A 16,792-nucleotide genomic window follows, 5' to 3' on the forward strand; every position below is an offset into this window, starting at 1 on the left:
TATGGTGGATGAAATGGTAATAATTTGCTAGGAATTAGGTACAGAATAAGTCTTCCCTACCTATTTCTTTTGGGTGATTTAATTAGAGAAAGAGACACAGAGATTAAGCCATAGATGGTCTATTTCCAAGGTTTCCAAACTCTGCTGCTTCGATCATAATATATTTCAATGTTAGGATACTGTTTCGACACAGTGTATGGTGTGGGAAACACCAATGCTTGGAAACGCTAATAGTAGGAACAGAAATACAGAGGAAATAGAGAAAAAATTAAGATAAATTATATGACATGGACTTTTTCAAAGATAATAGAAAAAGTAAGAAAGATGGTATTCGTTCTAGGAAGCTAAGAAATAGTAGTGAAAACTAAGAGATAAGGGAAAAAGAGAAATAAAACATCAAAGAAAGAACAAAGTTTTATACAATAACATAATAAATAAAAGTCCTAGGAAGAGAAAAATGAGGACAGGTGCTAAAAGTCACATACAAGAAATCTCAGAGAAGCTGACATCTTGAGAACAGCAAAGAGGGAAATGTAAACTGGCCTAAAAATGTAATAGGATCAGCATTTCTGCTTATTTACAGTCACTAGGAAGTGGTGAAAAGTGGCATTTAATTCCATGTTGGATGAAATCTGGTTTTCCTAAATTAAAACTTTGGAAAGAAGTTTTCTGGTTCTGCCACTTCTACTTTTCTACAACAATAATACAAATTGTTTGTTGTTCACATGAGAAAAAAATTGTTTGTTTGTCTGAAAACAGTTATCTGATGAACTTTGTTTACTTTCTCGGAGGATGTTAATAGTGAAGGCAGAAATGCTGTTAACCCATTCATTTGTGGAGGAGTTCATCTTAGTCGAATTTACAGACAATTTTCAGTGATGGCAGAAAAGTTTTCAAACCAGTAATTCAGATTTTTCAGTCTAGATTCAGTCCTAGTTTTTAAACAGCATTCCTCACTGCAGTTTCTGTAATGCTATGAACATACAAATAATTTTTGTTGACTTCTTGCAAACAATTTTTTTTTTACTACAGTCTGTATTATGACCATATGATAGATGCCATTACAAAGGTTCCTTTGTAAAACAGTATTGTTTATATGACTGGCTCCTACCTACACTTAATATTGAGAACTACTAGGGTTTTGCTTATTGATAACAAGTAATAGTAAGAACATAAAGATTCTACAAGCATTTGTTTATATGTGTGTGTGAGAGATGGACAGAGAAGCACAGCAAATTATTTTTGCACTTAATTTGTAAAATGTTTTTCTATGCCTCTTAAGGGAGTTTGCTTACCGACCTTTACCATGTTGTTCAGACTCCCAAATTCATTCCTGTTGAGTAATTTCTAAAATCAGGCAGCACACTGTGTTATGCATGAAATAGCAGTTGGGTAAGACACGGGTCTGTGTTTTTCACGGCGGGCTGTCAGGACTGGATGTCATTCTGACTTTCAAAATGAATACAAATCAAAATCTTCTTCCAGTAACCTTATAGATCATATCCAAGCTAAGTTTCCCATCAGGTTAGTACACAAATGATGCTCAGAGGCAACAGAGAGTAGTATCTCCACATTAAACGCCGGTTGTACACCCCGAGATCCAGTCCTCCCAGGTCAGCTGCCCACATAGAGTGGGGAGAAGCAGGTACCCTGAGGTGGCTTGAGTAATCATCAAATTGTTAGGAAAAAGAGGAGATACCGTCATCACCAAAGGTGACTGCATTCTTGTCCACAGGAAACTTTTCAGGGGGCACAGCAAAGTGTCTGAACTGGGGTCCATGGCTAAGCTTAGCAAGCAGACTGGATTGCTGGAGCAGCCTGGGGGCAATTATGTGGTTTTCCTGTACCTTACCTGTAGCATGAAGAATATATCTGTGAAGACAGAGAAGAGCTTTTAGGAAAAATAACAAAGACATTGTCTTAAACCAGAATTAAAATGTTATTTTATTTTGTTGGTGCTAAAGTCCTTCATGTCAGTATGACGTCTGAAATAGAATTCAAATTATGACTCATCTGGATGAAGGTATCTTTTGAAAACAAATAGATTTTTCTTCCTATTAATGTTCAAAAATAGCCATTTATCATGGAACAATTTTTTTTTTTTTAAATTATCAATTTAAAACCTTTGTAAAATGGAAGTAGTTTTCCGCACTGTAATTTGGGAATTACAAGTTCCTTTCAGATGTAGGGGCTGTAGGCTGTGCCATATGTCACTGGGAGGATGTTTTCTCATACATTCGCAGGAAAATCTTAGGTTTCAATGATGAATTCCATGATTTTGGCAAGACAGCATGAAGAATAAAATAAAAGTGGCTATCCTAGACAACTAGGAGCAAGAAACTTGCCATATGTCATTGACTTCCATGAGCAATGCTGAACAGTAGAATATCACCCTGTTCTGCAGTGCTACATACTGCCCTAAGTCATTAATACAAAGCAGATGGCTTTGTTGTTGATTAGAGCTGGTTAGAATTTGAAATTCCCATTCCAAAGGAAATTTTGACATTTATATTTATTTTCACTGCAAATTGGAACAAAACATCAAAATTTCCTGGTGGGATGGAAGTTAAAAATGATCTGGAAACAGTGAGTTATTTCACTTCATTGGCAATCAGTTGTTTTCTCAATAATGACAAAACCCCTGTAATGCTAAAATTAACATCTAATATAAACACCAAAACAAAATTAATAAGAAGATAAAGTCACACTGAAACTTTTTGCTTTATTAAAAGGAAAAGATAGAGTTGAAATGATAAATTCTGACATTTTCCCAGAATTTGTTTTCCTGAATGTGACACATTTCCACAAAACATTTTGATTTCAGCTAAGCTGCATTATCTGATGGAAATGGGTTCTACTGAAAAAACATTCACCCAGTGCTGTTCTTCCAGGGCCAGTAATTCACAGACTCATCTTGCAAGTTCAAGGATGTAAAAATTCTGAGAAATAAGACATGCACAAAGAGAAAATTAACACTTCATCTGCAGTTTAGAAACTTATTTGAAAACCGCTTTAAAAAATTCCTGCAACTCCCACAAAATCCCTTTAGTCATTCATATCACTTCTTACATTAGGTCCCTTGTGTTTGGGCACACTTGACAGTGCTACGTGCTGGACACATCATCCCTGGCGTGAACCTTCATATTTATGAACTTGTAAACTCTGACATTATCTTAGTGCATCTTGTTTCCATCTCCTTAGCAAGATTCTGGTCCTGGCTGCCAGAACCTCGCACTCCCACTCTCCTGTTGCCTACTTTCCTGGAGAAAGTTCCACTAAATTTCTTCAATATGGAACAAAAACTCACAGTTACTCTCCAGGTAGGAACCTCCACCATCATTCCTTTCCCCATCATAAGAACATCTTTAAAAATATCTAGTTTGCCAGTTAATGGCTCCATTTTTTCCAATATCATGCTTTCATTTCATCTGTCAACACCAAGTCTCCGCTGTGGGATAGGAGACCATCTGTTAACAGTTTTTTTAAGGGTAGAGTAAGCACAAATGTCACTCTTTGGGAGTCACATGCTATTTATTTACAAAAATAAAAAAATCAAGATCATGAATTCACATCAGCTTCTCATGTTACTTTGTGCAACAGTAGCTTTCTGCTTTAGTTTCCACTACACCTTCCACCAAGGTATTGCATATATGGTTACATAAAAGGACCAAACGAGATGTAGGACAGATTAGAAACCCGATGAAGTTGCTACTAGATGAGTTTGATGACTGGTGCACTTGGTGCATTGGGGAAGATTATGTTACTACCAGTGAGAGTGCCTTACACAAAGGAGAGAAGCACTTCAGAGGAGAGGAGAACGAACCGCGTTTGATGTAGCTGGAGATGTGAGTATCAGGATAAAGACAAATTGCAGTGACACAGACACGTAGGAAGGCTGGCTTTTCTAAAGCACTCAGGCCCTCATTAGGTACCAAAATAAGTGGTGTGATTTTCTGGGAGATCTCAGTTTACTGGGTACAGATGCTTTTTGAAAAGCTGCCTATTACACAGGTGCCCAAATGGAAGATGTGTTTCTTTTGAGAAGCCCGAGTTTAATTGTGGGTGCTGAGCACTTGAAAAATGTGACCTTGAGCATTTTAGGAAATGTGGTACAGAAAGGGATTGTTAAACAAAGAAACTTCAGGCTCCGGAGTTGCTCTCATAATAGGAGACACAATAACTGCAGAAAATGTCCGTCATTCGGATCTTGATATATGGTCGCCTTTTGAAAGGACGCCGCTAGATAAAGTCACCTCCAGCCGGAACGTGCTGAGAGATTTTGCCAGCTCCCCTGCTGTTAGCTTAACACCCGTGTTTATAAATACTGCAAATGTCCTGTGCTTAGTGAAACAGTTGAATGCAGTAAAATCTGGAAAAGCAGCCTCCCAAGGGTGGATGTCCTAATGTACTGTGTTAGCAAAGTCTCTCTTGCCCTTTATCATACAAAATTAGGCAAAGACAAACATACTTTTGCAAAAATACTATTTCCATAGAGTTTGAAGAAATCAAATATATAAATATGTATCTAATTCCCAAGAGAGTTATCTGAAGTCTGCCAAGACAAAGAGTTAGTTATTTTAAAGACCTTAGGTGGTTCTACCCAGGATTAATGAACAAATCACTGTTTTTTTCTTACAAAGCCTATGGTAAACTGTTGCTCCTCAACTCTTCACAAATTAATGATTATGAACCAAAAAAACACGTGAATATTGGCATGATTTTTATTGTTGTAAGCTCTTAAAGAATGAGGAAGAAATGAAATGAAATAGTGAGACTCTTTGGGAGTCTGGGACGAGGGCTTAACTAAATCTGTGTGAGTTTTCCCCCTCTTGTCTGGTTTCTGTTTTCTTTTTTGTTTCCTTATTTCTCACGAAGCAGGGAAAATGTTATTTTCAAGCTGTTCTGGGTGGGTGAAGCCTTTGCTGGTCAGCCCTGGGGAATGACTGACCAACATTTACAGCATTATTTTTCACACTGCTCGTAGGGTGGTGGTCCTCTGCGTCACCTCCCAAAGCACCCCGGACAAAGCCCAGGGCGCTGAGCAAGGCTGGAGGTCCAGACTCCCCTCTGTGTGCACAGGGGAGAACAGGGCCCCCATTTCCACCCGCTTACACCTCCGAGGGTCACTGTAGGAGTTGGGAACATTGATTGCTTTATGTGTAGCTCCAGTAGTCCCTTTTCCAGCCATCTTCACTGCCTGTTTACCCCTACGTGGAGGCAGAGGTTATACCTTAATTGAGCAGAAAACCTACCTGAAGATGCTTATGTGCACTCTGTCTGAAGTGGCAGAGATTTTGTGCTAAGGTGAGTGACCTCCACCTCCCCTGTGTAATGGCTGTGCTCTCAATGCAGCAGCAAGTAGCTCATCCCCAGTATCTTAAGAACAGACCTGGTAATGCCCCCAGGCAATCAAAATCTGGTGGGTGGAGGTGGAACGAACAGAGTCCATTACAGAAGCAAATACAGACACTCCTCTTCGATGGATAGATGTACACCACATTTCAGTTAGGAGCAGTTTCACAGACAAGCTCTGGGTCCTAAATGCAAGGCTTTAAGATGGAAAGAGTGACCGACTATGAACACGAGAGGAGTCACTGCACAATATGCCCTGCTGTGCAAATCCACATAATGTGCTCTTTTCCCCCAGCTCCCAATATTAGAATACTCATGGCTAGTCATTTTTCCCGTACCACAAACCCAGCCTGACAGGAAATGCTTTGGAAACAGAGACCTCCTCTGGAAGCCCCAGTGACGATGCTGAAGCTGATGCAGAGGTGAGGGGATGCAAGAGCATCATCCCTTTCGCTGCTCGAGGCCGAAACACCGCTTACTGGTCCCAAAACAATTCCAGCCAAGACTGTGGGCCTTGCTGAGAGTAATGTGATAAGCACTAGGCTGTTATCTAGCTAACCCACTGATGCTGAAGACCTTGGTAGTGATGTACTAGCATTTATTGACAGGGGCACTGCCTTTCTGCTGCTTCTTCCGCCTCCACCCCCCTGCCAGCCCTCATTGCTAAAATGCACAAACGAATTACGATAAGGAGAAACAGGAGACAACGTGGAGCAGCTGTAGCACTTCTCTGCCAGGGTAAATCTGAAGGGATAAGAGCCTGGGCTTTTGATGTTCGATACCCATAAGCATCTCCAGGTTTGAAACACATGAACTCTGTGCAGCTGCTCCTGCTTGGACTGCCCACCTCAAGTAAAGCACAGAGCTAGAAAGGTTTTACTTTTATTTCTTGTCTTGAGTTTCTCCTGGGGGCTGTAGCAGGAAAGCATGGAACACACTGTCAAAGGAGCAATTAGGGGCACCTTTTGTAGGGGAAGGATCCCCAGTAAGGGGACTGGAGGAGCAGGACGGTGACACAAAACAAAACAGTAACTTGTACCACTGAAAACGTCAGGATCCTGGAATCAGACTAAAAGCCTAATACAAAATGAGTGAAATTTATTGTGATGAACACGTTATGAAGTACCAATGGGTAACTGGATGGCACATGTGTCCCCTGTTCCTTCTATTGACAAATAAAGCATAAATACTGAATGATGATCCCATCCACACCTTTTCCTCTGTTTTTTTTTCCTCTTCATTTCTGCATTATTTTTCCTTCCTGTTCTTCAATGTCTGCTATAGTTTTAGCCAGAAGTTTTACTCTGTAGTATATGTTTCAGGACTTGGGTACTTGTTACACTGCACTGCAAATCTGTTTACTGCTGTTCCTTGTGAATATTCATAAGAGAGTGTCAGATTTTTTAAATGAATCTTGCTTATGAATTTTATCCATTTTTTTGCTGTTTGCCAATATAAGCACATAAATTGAGAATGGCAAGGCTCAGAATTTTACTCTGCATGTATTTATTTTTTTGCTAAGTCCCTCTGTGATTTTTAATAAGTTTGGTTTTCTTTCAAAAATATGTTCCAAGATCCTGTTTTTAAAAAAATTAAACAAAAACCTTTCTTGGCAAGCATTGTCACACTGGTTACTCAAATGAACGTGTGAAAACAAACTAGAAATGGCCAGAAGGAAACAAAGTGGCTGCTTCCAAGAGCCTGCAGGGTAGTTTTCTGTAGAACGAAGAAGAAAAATCTTCTGACCAGGTAGTGCTTGCGCTTCATGGCAAGAGACTAAAACCCGAGAAAGTTATTCGTTCCAGCGCTGCTGCAGCTCTAACAAAAAGCACTATGTCCCACGAGTGGGATCCTGCACTGGCACTGAAATTTCCAACTGGAAGGTGGAGAGCAGGGCTGGAGGTGGCTCTGAGGTTGTGACCATCAGAAGGCAAAATGAGAGCAGTGCGAAAGACGAGCGCTCTGCCCCACCTGCTCGTCGGGAGCTCAGGGAACGATTGCAGGGTTTCCCTGTGCTGGGGCACGGCAGAGCTCACCCAGCACATGTTCCTGCCTTGCTCACCTGAGTCCCACTGGAGAGCTACACGATGACAAAAAGTGCGTTGCCCACGTTTACTGTTGGGTTTGCGTTCGTGATCGGGCCATGGCAACGCTGGTGTTCCAGCCACAGGGAAACAGTATACACAGATGGGAAGAAAATGTGTCATTTGACATAGCTGCTGCTTTGAACCATTTCATTACATAGCTTGTACAGCAGTTAGCAGTATTACAGCCTGAAGGAATAACTGACCTTATGAAGGAAACTTGGCTTTTATACCAGAAAGTGTTCACCAAGGCCTTGACTTTTGTAAATGCACATACCTTCCCCCATTCTGCAAGGGCACAGACAAAGAGGAACCAGAGATGCACCTGGAAACGTGTACTTTGGATCACAAATTACAGCAGGATTTGCAGAGACTGCCACGTGCTGTAATTGGTGAACTGGCTTTTGGTATCTGAAGCTCTACCAAGCAATGATAGCAGCTGGCGGAGAAGGAAGAGAGTAGCTCTTACTGTGAAGACTGTTGAGAACAGGGCAAAACTGTGGCCTGGAAGCCCTGGGGACACATCCCCAGCCAAGTCCCATGCCCCAAGATGCACTGTAGTCTCCTCCTGACATCCCCCCCTTATTGCAGGGTACAGGGATGCCATGCTGCAAGGTTTGGTCAACCAGAACAGAGCAGCACCCCTTCTTTGAGCTTGCGATGGAGTGGACTTGTACAGTGACAGGCAGAAATTCAACTGGAAGGAGGGGCAGAAAGTGATGGCAGGAGAATTTAGCTTGCAGGAGCCCTAGACGCTGTACCATGGAGGCTTGTATGAAGTGACAGCTGATGACTGTTGGTGGGTAGGACATGAAAGAAGGTAAGATCCCTGCCACATCCAGATGTGTAGACAGCTTAAGAGGTAGATGGTGTATATGAGTCCACTTGTCACATGTCCAGGTTTTTGTAACGATCAGCAGGTACTCTGGAGGAAAAACGACAGCGGTGACGGTGAGTGGAGAACCACAGGGGCTGCAGAAAGCACTCATACTGCAGGCAAGCCATTAGGCATTGCCACAGGGGACTGACTCATCCTGGAGTGCTGCTTTCTCACGACTGTCAGGTAGCAGCGCTGGTTCAGAGCAATGCTGTTGCCCTGCTCAGCCTTTGGCTCATTCCAGCAGTAGTCAGGAACTTCTTCAGCTGCTCAGCAGAGATTGAAATCCCATGATCGCTATTCTCAGGGAAATTATCAAATTATGTGTTAGAAATGTTAAAGACAGCATTGCCCCCATAAGTAAGTGGATTATTTCTTGGAAACAGGTCAGACCATGTGTGTAAGAAACCAAGAAACAGTTTCTGAAGACAAACAATAATGAGGTGGTTCATCCCTGTTTTCTGTAATATTACAGAGCTGTATTACTAGTCAAGTAAGCTGGTACTGGTATATCCATCATCCAGCTGTCTCTCAGCTATGCTGGAGAAGTGTCCTGCTCACTTTAGTGGTGTGTCACCAAAACTTTCTCCATCCATGCCCCAGAATTACCTCTGCGTGCATCCTGTGGCTTTAGGACTGTATAAACCGGCTGTGTAAAAGGCTTCCTGCATTGTCCAGTGTTATCTCTCTGCCACTGAAAGATTGCTCCCTAAAGCTCATGTTTTGTTATCTAGTGCTTTCTAATTTTAAATTGGGGGATAGCTCTGAAATCACAAAATGGAGCCTTCATTGCTTCTTTCTGAAAAGTTTTCTGCCTTCATTTTTACACAGTTGGTCTCTGTAGCCAAGCCTATGATGTGATTTGTCTTGCTATCCCCACTGGAAATATATCAGGCAGGACTTGCCTCCAAACTGATTCTTTACACCTTTCAGGTGCTTTGTACCCTGTTAGCTATGAAGTACCCAATATTCTAAATTCTCCATTTTTAGAGCAACACTTCCCCCTGGACAAGTGCCCCTTTCTCATTTTACTTTTTCTCAGCAGTGGTCTTTCCTCCAGGTTTAAACCTAAATCAAAATTATTATGTCTTGCTGTCTTTGAGCTCAACCAAAAAAAAAAAAAAAAAGGGTTGTCTTTATATGATGGTTGTCAAGTTTGAAGAACAAGAGCATTGTTCGAAATGTGTTGCTAGCACTTGCTTATTATAGCAAACCCCCGACAGAAAAAATAAATTTCACTTCTTTTAAGGAAATGTGTTTAGATGCGTCCATTGCATTCACACAGCAATGGGTTAGCTGCATGCTCCTGGCTGCTGCAGCTTCCCAGCTCCTGCAAGGCTGTTGCTTCAGCAGGCAGTATGTTTGCCTTACCCTGAGGTTCCAGATCGAGGTAACAACTGTACATGAGCAGCAGCAATCTGCTGACAAGAGACATGTGATAGAGTAAATGGTCATTGCCTTTCTTGTCCAGTCAGTTCTCCCTGTTTGAGGAGAAGGCTATACAGCCTTCTGTATAGGTACTTCATAGGTACTTCTGTATAGGTACTTCATAACGACAGCATCGGTGTCCTGTTTGCACACAATATACTGCACTGCAGGGAAAGTCAGCTGGCATGGTGTCAGTCATTACTTCACTTATTTATTCTCTTAGATGCTGAATTGTCACAGCCTGTTGTCTATCAAAAAGCTCTGTCTTCAGTCTCGTCTTAAAAACTCCGCACCGAGACCTGATTAGAGCAAGCTCTAAGTATTTACTTTATGGAGCAGCGCCTATGACATTTCCTACAATAATCAGTGAACAGAGATTCTTTCCATAGCAACCACACAGCAGTGATGCTTTCCTTTCTGATCTTCTGTAGTTGTTGGCTGAGATGGTATCAACCCTTCAAGCCATAAACACATCACATTCTTCTACCAAACAATATTGTCTTCAGAATTAAGACCTTAATATTTTTGTATGTCATGTTGTCCCATATAGGAAGTCATTCATATATACTATCTCTACACCATTGTATCAGAGGAAGAAATTGTAGAAATGTAATTAAACATAATCATTAAACACTTAATTTGTCTTTTTTTGTATAGCTACAACATCCATTTTGCAGTATTGTCAATATTTTACTTTGCCACTGTGATTGCCATTCACTATGTACTTGCTGTATTTTTAGCATTTAATCATTTATTAGAAATTTGAAAGATCTACAGAGGTCTTAAAGTGTGAAAGAATGCCTAAAATCAGATCCAATTTTACTTAATTCTGTGCATCTATTGCTGTCATTGTTAGCTGGCATTCTCTTAGCTCACTGTACTCTGTCCATAATCTAATCTATCCTGAAGAGGCAGGCAGCAGTGTATGAAGTGATTATAAGGATCTTCAAGTGTCTTCAAGGATTTTCTGTACTTGGACTACAAAAGCATTTTGCTCTGTTGTTGATAGAATAGGCACAATAAATCCCATCGTTACAGTTCCTAGAACACCACCTATTAATAAGGAACAATCTGGAGGGCAAAGAACATGATACAAATTCATCACAAGTGGACTCAGAAATAATCCTACCGGTTTTGGCTGCGTTGCCTGGCATCACAGCAGCTGTGAATTTCAACCCCTTACTCCAAGTCACATATGGTTAGCTCTCCCTCTGTGCCTGGAGAACATAGATTTTTCTGATTGTCATGTTTTGCCCCTACCAGTGCAATGCAGTGCGTTCTGCTATTCTGTATTTTTTATTATTCGGTAAAAATATGTTGCACCTGCAGCCATGTGCAGCTATAAAGGCTTCATTTTTTGGACTGAAGCGCGTTCTTATCGGCTGCCTCTCGAAGGCCACTGCCTGCATGTTACCTCACTATTTTATTTTTCAAAAGACTCCGGACTTGAAGTGTGCAAGCGGAGTTTTGTGTTTTCAAATGTTTGAGATATTAAAAAGCAGCAAGGGATTACATGGCTAATGCCAGCTCACTCCTATCACAGCTGGCTTGCACATTAGTCAGAGATCTTCCCTTTCTACGCTAATGGTCTGAAAAGCGTGCAGCCCCTGGGGCTGCGGAATAGCTGCTGACCATGGGTGTTGGTAGCTGCTACCTACTCTGGGGATTTTACTGGTTTGGTTTTTATTAAACGGGTGCCGCTCTAAACTAAGCCTGGCCGCTTCACTTGTCCAGTTGCTTTTCCATCCTGCTGACAGACCCTGCTCATGTTGTTTTGCCTGACATAAGCCCATCTGGCTGCCCTAATGTAATGCGTTCACTCAGCTAATTCCCAGGTTGTTTATCATGGACCCCGTCCAACACCCACTGAAGGCAAAGCAACCTTCAGCTGCCTCGGCAGCTGTTGGACCGGACCTATAAAGCAGGGACTTTTTTGCTATTTTCAGGGTATTAAGAGCTTGGATTACTTAAAAACTGTACAGTGTGTTTTGATCAGGATGGAAGGAGGAAAGGCAACAGAGGTGGCATCTTCCACTTTCCAAGTGTTTTGGAGACACTTTGGGGGAAAAGACATCCTTTGGATCAAGGTAGTCACCCAGGCCCGTGAAATGGTCAGGAGATGGAGAGGCTCCCATCGGGCAGGACTGCTCACCCCTTTCAGCCTCCTCTCTGTGAACAGGGGAGCCTATTCCCCATCGGCTGTGTAGGCAACGAGCTTAGACTAGACACCTAGGTACCAGACAGCCACCAGTGGGTCCTGTGGAGACACAGATAGATCTAGGATGGATCCCACCATTTTACCCTTGAGAAATAAAGCTTTTTGGTCATTTTGGTCCAAGAACACAGGAGATTAAGGAGTCAGTCCTCTAGCTGCCTTGGGGAGTTCAAATTCACCTTGGGGAGAAGGGGAGCTTCTTACCACAGGAAACAATTAGCATCAACCCGGGGGAGCCTCATTTTCTTCTTCCCAGTGCCAAATAGAAGAGACAGTAAATTAGCTTCAAATGGTGGTACATTTCTCACTAGCTGCTTCTGACATGTAACAATACTGTATTATTCTTCATTTTTAAAAAGTATTACCTTGGTCTAGAAAGGACGTTTTATTGAATGCTCATTAGCCACTCCAGACATCTTTCATAAATCCATCTCTATGGCCCAGAGACTCCATTCTGACAACAGTGTGGGAGTCTTGTATAAATTATTTTGCAATTCTACTTAAGTTATCCATACATCAGATTTTAGTTGTGACTGTCATTCACATGACCAATTCTCAGTCAAGTTTCTGTCGATAGAGAATAGCTTCCCACAATTCAGGTATAATGCTAAGCTTCCAGTAAAACTGATGATGTTGCCTTTTGGAACCAACACACTCAGGCTCCAAAACGTAAAACCCAAAGGGTGTCAGTCGTTAGTAAATCTGCTGCACAATGTGATATGTAGCAACTTGCCTTAAATAAAATATAAGTAAGGTGATTTAACAGAAGCTATATCCAATAATATTTCTTAATGGTTAATTTAAGGGAAACAGATTTCCAATTTTGTTTTCTGGGCACTTTTTTTTCTCCTCCTTTTTTTTTAAAGAGGTTTTTTCCAAAGAGCTGTGACCACCCAGATTACTATAATTAGTAATACATCCAATTTCAGGCTACAAGGAGAATTGAAAAACACAGTAATAGTCTGGGGTGGGGGAATCCACCATTGATAAAATCTTTTCAGATTTTGAACTAAAATGGGAATTGGTCCATGCCAAACAAGAGAGGCAACTTCTGGGTTGCTCTGTTTGATTCTGGCTATAAAGTTATATCTAGAAGGGCTTTGGAGCTCCTGGTTTCAGCATACACTGCAGATGCACCTTGATCCCATTTTGGAGCAAGACCAAGTGAACACAGCCCTTTGTAGCAACCTGGTTTCCACCAGAGGTACAAAAAGATGTATCATCTCATACAGGTCAGGTCCTTGAGACAGTTGGGTGACCAGGATGAAGGGTGTGCTGCAACACACAGCTACCGGTCAACTACACCTTGCAACATCCATTGCTTACCTCGTGATTTCAAAGGCAAAGTAGGATGGCAATGAATTCAATGTAATTACAGTTCTCCAGACTGTGAAAAGGCAATGTAATCAACATGTAGATTAGGCTTGTTAATTTTTTCAGAGTATACTTGTAGTAGTGCACACTGCCCAAAGTTTCAATTGATTGCCAAAAGTGAACTATCATCAGAAAACTCAGAATCCAGCACACTGTTCTTCTACAGCCTCCAAGCTAATAGTTATTTTTAATAATAATAATAATAATAATAATAATAATAATAATAATTCATATGTGTTTGGTTTTCCTCTGCAGTTAATATTTTGACACCACTATGGGAAAGCAAAACAGCAAACTACGCCCTGAAGTCATGCAAGATTTGCTAGAAAGTACAGACTTTACAGAACACGAGATCCAGGAGTGGTACAAAGGCTTCTTGAGAGACTGTCCAAGCGGACATTTATCTATGGAGGAGTTTAAAAAAATATATGGGAACTTTTTCCCTTATGGGGACGCTTCTAAGTTTGCGGAACATGTATTCCGCACTTTTGACGCCAATGGAGACGGAACAATAGATTTCAGAGAATTCATCATAGCCTTGAGCGTAACATCGAGAGGTAAACTGGAGCAAAAGCTGAAGTGGGCATTCAGCATGTACGACCTCGACGGGAACGGCTACATCAGTAAGTCAGAGATGCTGGAAATTGTGCAGGTACGTGCTGCTCAGAGGCACCCCTTGGCCTCCCTCCTTCCAAGCAAATTATGAAGCAATGTTGCAATGAGACGCTGAATTAAAAACTCTGGCAGCATTTGGGGGTTTGTGTTCTTGGTTCTCTGTATAACTGCTTGAATATAAAATGTTATTTGATTTGGCAAAGATCGTGTCACAATTCAAACTACAGCATTTGATATCCATTGCAAGTTTTTCCTGAGCAACACGCTGCATGGGAAGTTCTCCTTTGGGAGTTCTGTTGGGCAGGAGCACAGCAACCAGCCTTCTGATAAATGTGATTCTGTCCTCTGGGAAATCACTGTCAATTAATTACAATTAATAACAGTTGGACCAAGTAGGTAACTTAGATCAACCAGGTAGCATGCTTTTAAGGAAGGCAGGCTCCCTCCACAAAAAGAAACAAATCTACTTTGAAATCATGTTGTTATGGAGAACCAGCTCACATATTTTAAAAGAAGTCTGTCTGCCTAAATCCAGCAAGGTAGGCGTACTTAGTATCATACTACCTGTCTTCATATTAAGTTGCCAGTATAGATAAACCTTATCTGGATAGACAATGATTCCATACACAACTTCTTTGGATGCATTTTCTTGTGGTGTTAGTAGGAGTCCCACCTCACTTTGGCTTCCTCTAACATGTTTTTAGCCTTGAGGCACATCACTCTATGGAAAGCTTTAAAGCATTTTTGATATGATGGTATATTTACACAGCTTGAGCCTGTATAATGCAGCACTGTTTAAAAGGAAAAAAAAAAAAAGCCTATTATCAAGATCCTTTCTTTCCCTGGAAATTTTGAAATGCTAACTATGTACTGTACTGTTCAGATTTATATTTGTGCTGGAAATCAAGGGAAAGGAATGCACACAGATTACAGTCTGTGATGGCAAACTGCGTGTATGGAGTCAGCCGAACGCATGGTGCCCTTGTCCTTCTACCAGGGCTCTTCTCATGTCCTCTGAAGAGTAACTAACACCAGCACTTGCACTGCTTCAGCAAGACCAGATACAGCTCAGCTGCAAATGTAGGGTTGCTGTGTTGTCTTTCACTTATTCTGTTTTGTGTTCCTGTCTCTGAGTTAAAGAGCAGGATTGCATTCAGACACAGAGACCTCCCTGTCTCCGTGCCATGACAAACCCTGTGGAATATTTGCATTAGAAGATACTCTGTTCCTTACAAATCTTCCTCTCCCCCGGGTAGGGTAAACAGGCTATCGATTATTGTTTTCCTAGCTGTATTTCTCCTCATGAGAAAACAAAGAGAATCCCAAAAGAGCTAACAAAGTACAAAGCACAAGGAGCCAGACCCGAGCAAGCGCCTGCTCCTCAGGAGGAGGAGACGTCCCAGGGACCGCAGGACCCCTTACTGCTCTCAGGTAGCCCGGGAAGGCCTCAGCGCTGGATGGCAGTGCAAACCCCCCGGACCAGAAGATCTACAATGCCACAAATGTGTTCATGTCAAATTTAATGAAAACATCCATGGCTGGATGCTCTGTAGCGGGCCAAGTGAGGACCAGCAAAACTGGCAGCTTTTTCCAGTCGCCCCAGATCTGCTCACCAGCATGATTAGAGGCTGAAATGCTCTCCCTCCTCTTCACAGTCGTCTTGGTACCAAATCGCAGCATTGTCCTTTGACGCTACCGCAAATGAAACTGCAGCTTAGGGATCAGTGTAGGGCGACATTTGGTTAATTTCTACATTCAGCCCAGAGCAACACTTTGACTGCCTACAGCCCTCAGCCTGGTGCTCCAGCCCTCCCACTGCACTTCTTGGGAGGTTTGGCTCTCTCCCCCTTTCAGATCACACCTGAAACTCAGCTGAGCCATGCTTTCTCTCATTAGCTCTCACCCCACGTTTTGAGGGACCACACAAAAATCGATTATGGAAGTAAACAGCCTAATAAACCTGAGCAACAGTCGTTTCTGTACCATGGACCGTCAGTGGTTTTACAGTCAGGAAAGCTGCCCGTTCTGTGATGGAGCTTCCCATGAGGCAATGTGCTTGTAGGTCCCACCCTAGATCTTCTTCCAGTTTTTTATGGTCGTAGCTATCTCCCTGTATTGCACTGGTCACCCGTAGCTCCTCCCGGTGGGGCAGGATTTGTTGCGTAGTCTCTGGAAGCGTGTTTGGCTGATATGTGAAACTGAAGTAGACGGGCACATTTTCTTGCTTTATTGAGAGGTTCCTTTGATGTAGAGTGATTAGACTTGCAAAAAAACAGCTAACAACTATCACTTTCATTTACAAAAGATTATTATTTTTTAATATGGAAAGACAGGATTCTGTATCAAATGTCTTCCTCGAGGCCCACAGCCGTCACAATCTTTCTGACAGTGAAAAACAGAACTCTGTTATATCTCTGATATATGTCTCAGAGGAACCTATTACAAGGCCCTTATCTAGCATATATTTGCATATTGATATAGCAAGATCTATTATGTTTTCATCGGGATTTTTGCATGAGACAATACATCAAAATGAACGCTAAAAGAAACACCATCAATCTAAAAGTCTGAGTTTCACAGAAAAATACTGCCCCTATTACTGTGGGATTACTATATCTTAAATAACAAAGGGGCAAGGCATGCTTTTCTTCTTTTTCAGTCTGTTTTTCTTTGTGCTTTGAAAGTCCCCTCTCCGCAGTGATTCTCACTGTTATGCTGATGGTTACTTGCATTTCCTTTCTCATGCTCTGGCCTAGTCTAACACCGCTGCAGGCAATGCAGGCATTGCACTCTTGCTCAACACTGCAAGAAGGTGCTTGTGGTAACAGTGGTAGCAGCAGCACTGAA

General features: G+C 41.8%; 1 protein-coding gene across 1 annotated transcript in view; it reads left to right on the plus strand.

Moving 5' to 3' along the window:
• NCALD (neurocalcin delta) overlaps window positions 1–16,792 on the plus strand; it is a 52,540-nt gene that overhangs the window by 29,483 nt on the left and 6,265 nt on the right. Inside the window, exon 2 of the mRNA XM_072851175.1 lies at window positions 13,586–13,982. Within this exon, the coding sequence (XP_072707276.1) occupies window positions 13,605–13,982 (378 nt within the window). The 5' untranslated portion in view covers window positions 13,586–13,604. The remainder of the gene's footprint in view (window positions 1–13,585; window positions 13,983–16,792) is intronic.

The sequence above is a fragment of the Ciconia boyciana genome, chromosome 2 (assembly GCF_034638445.1).
Source record: "Ciconia boyciana chromosome 2, ASM3463844v1, whole genome shotgun sequence".
Taxonomy (NCBI): domain Eukaryota; kingdom Metazoa; phylum Chordata; class Aves; order Ciconiiformes; family Ciconiidae; genus Ciconia; species Ciconia boyciana.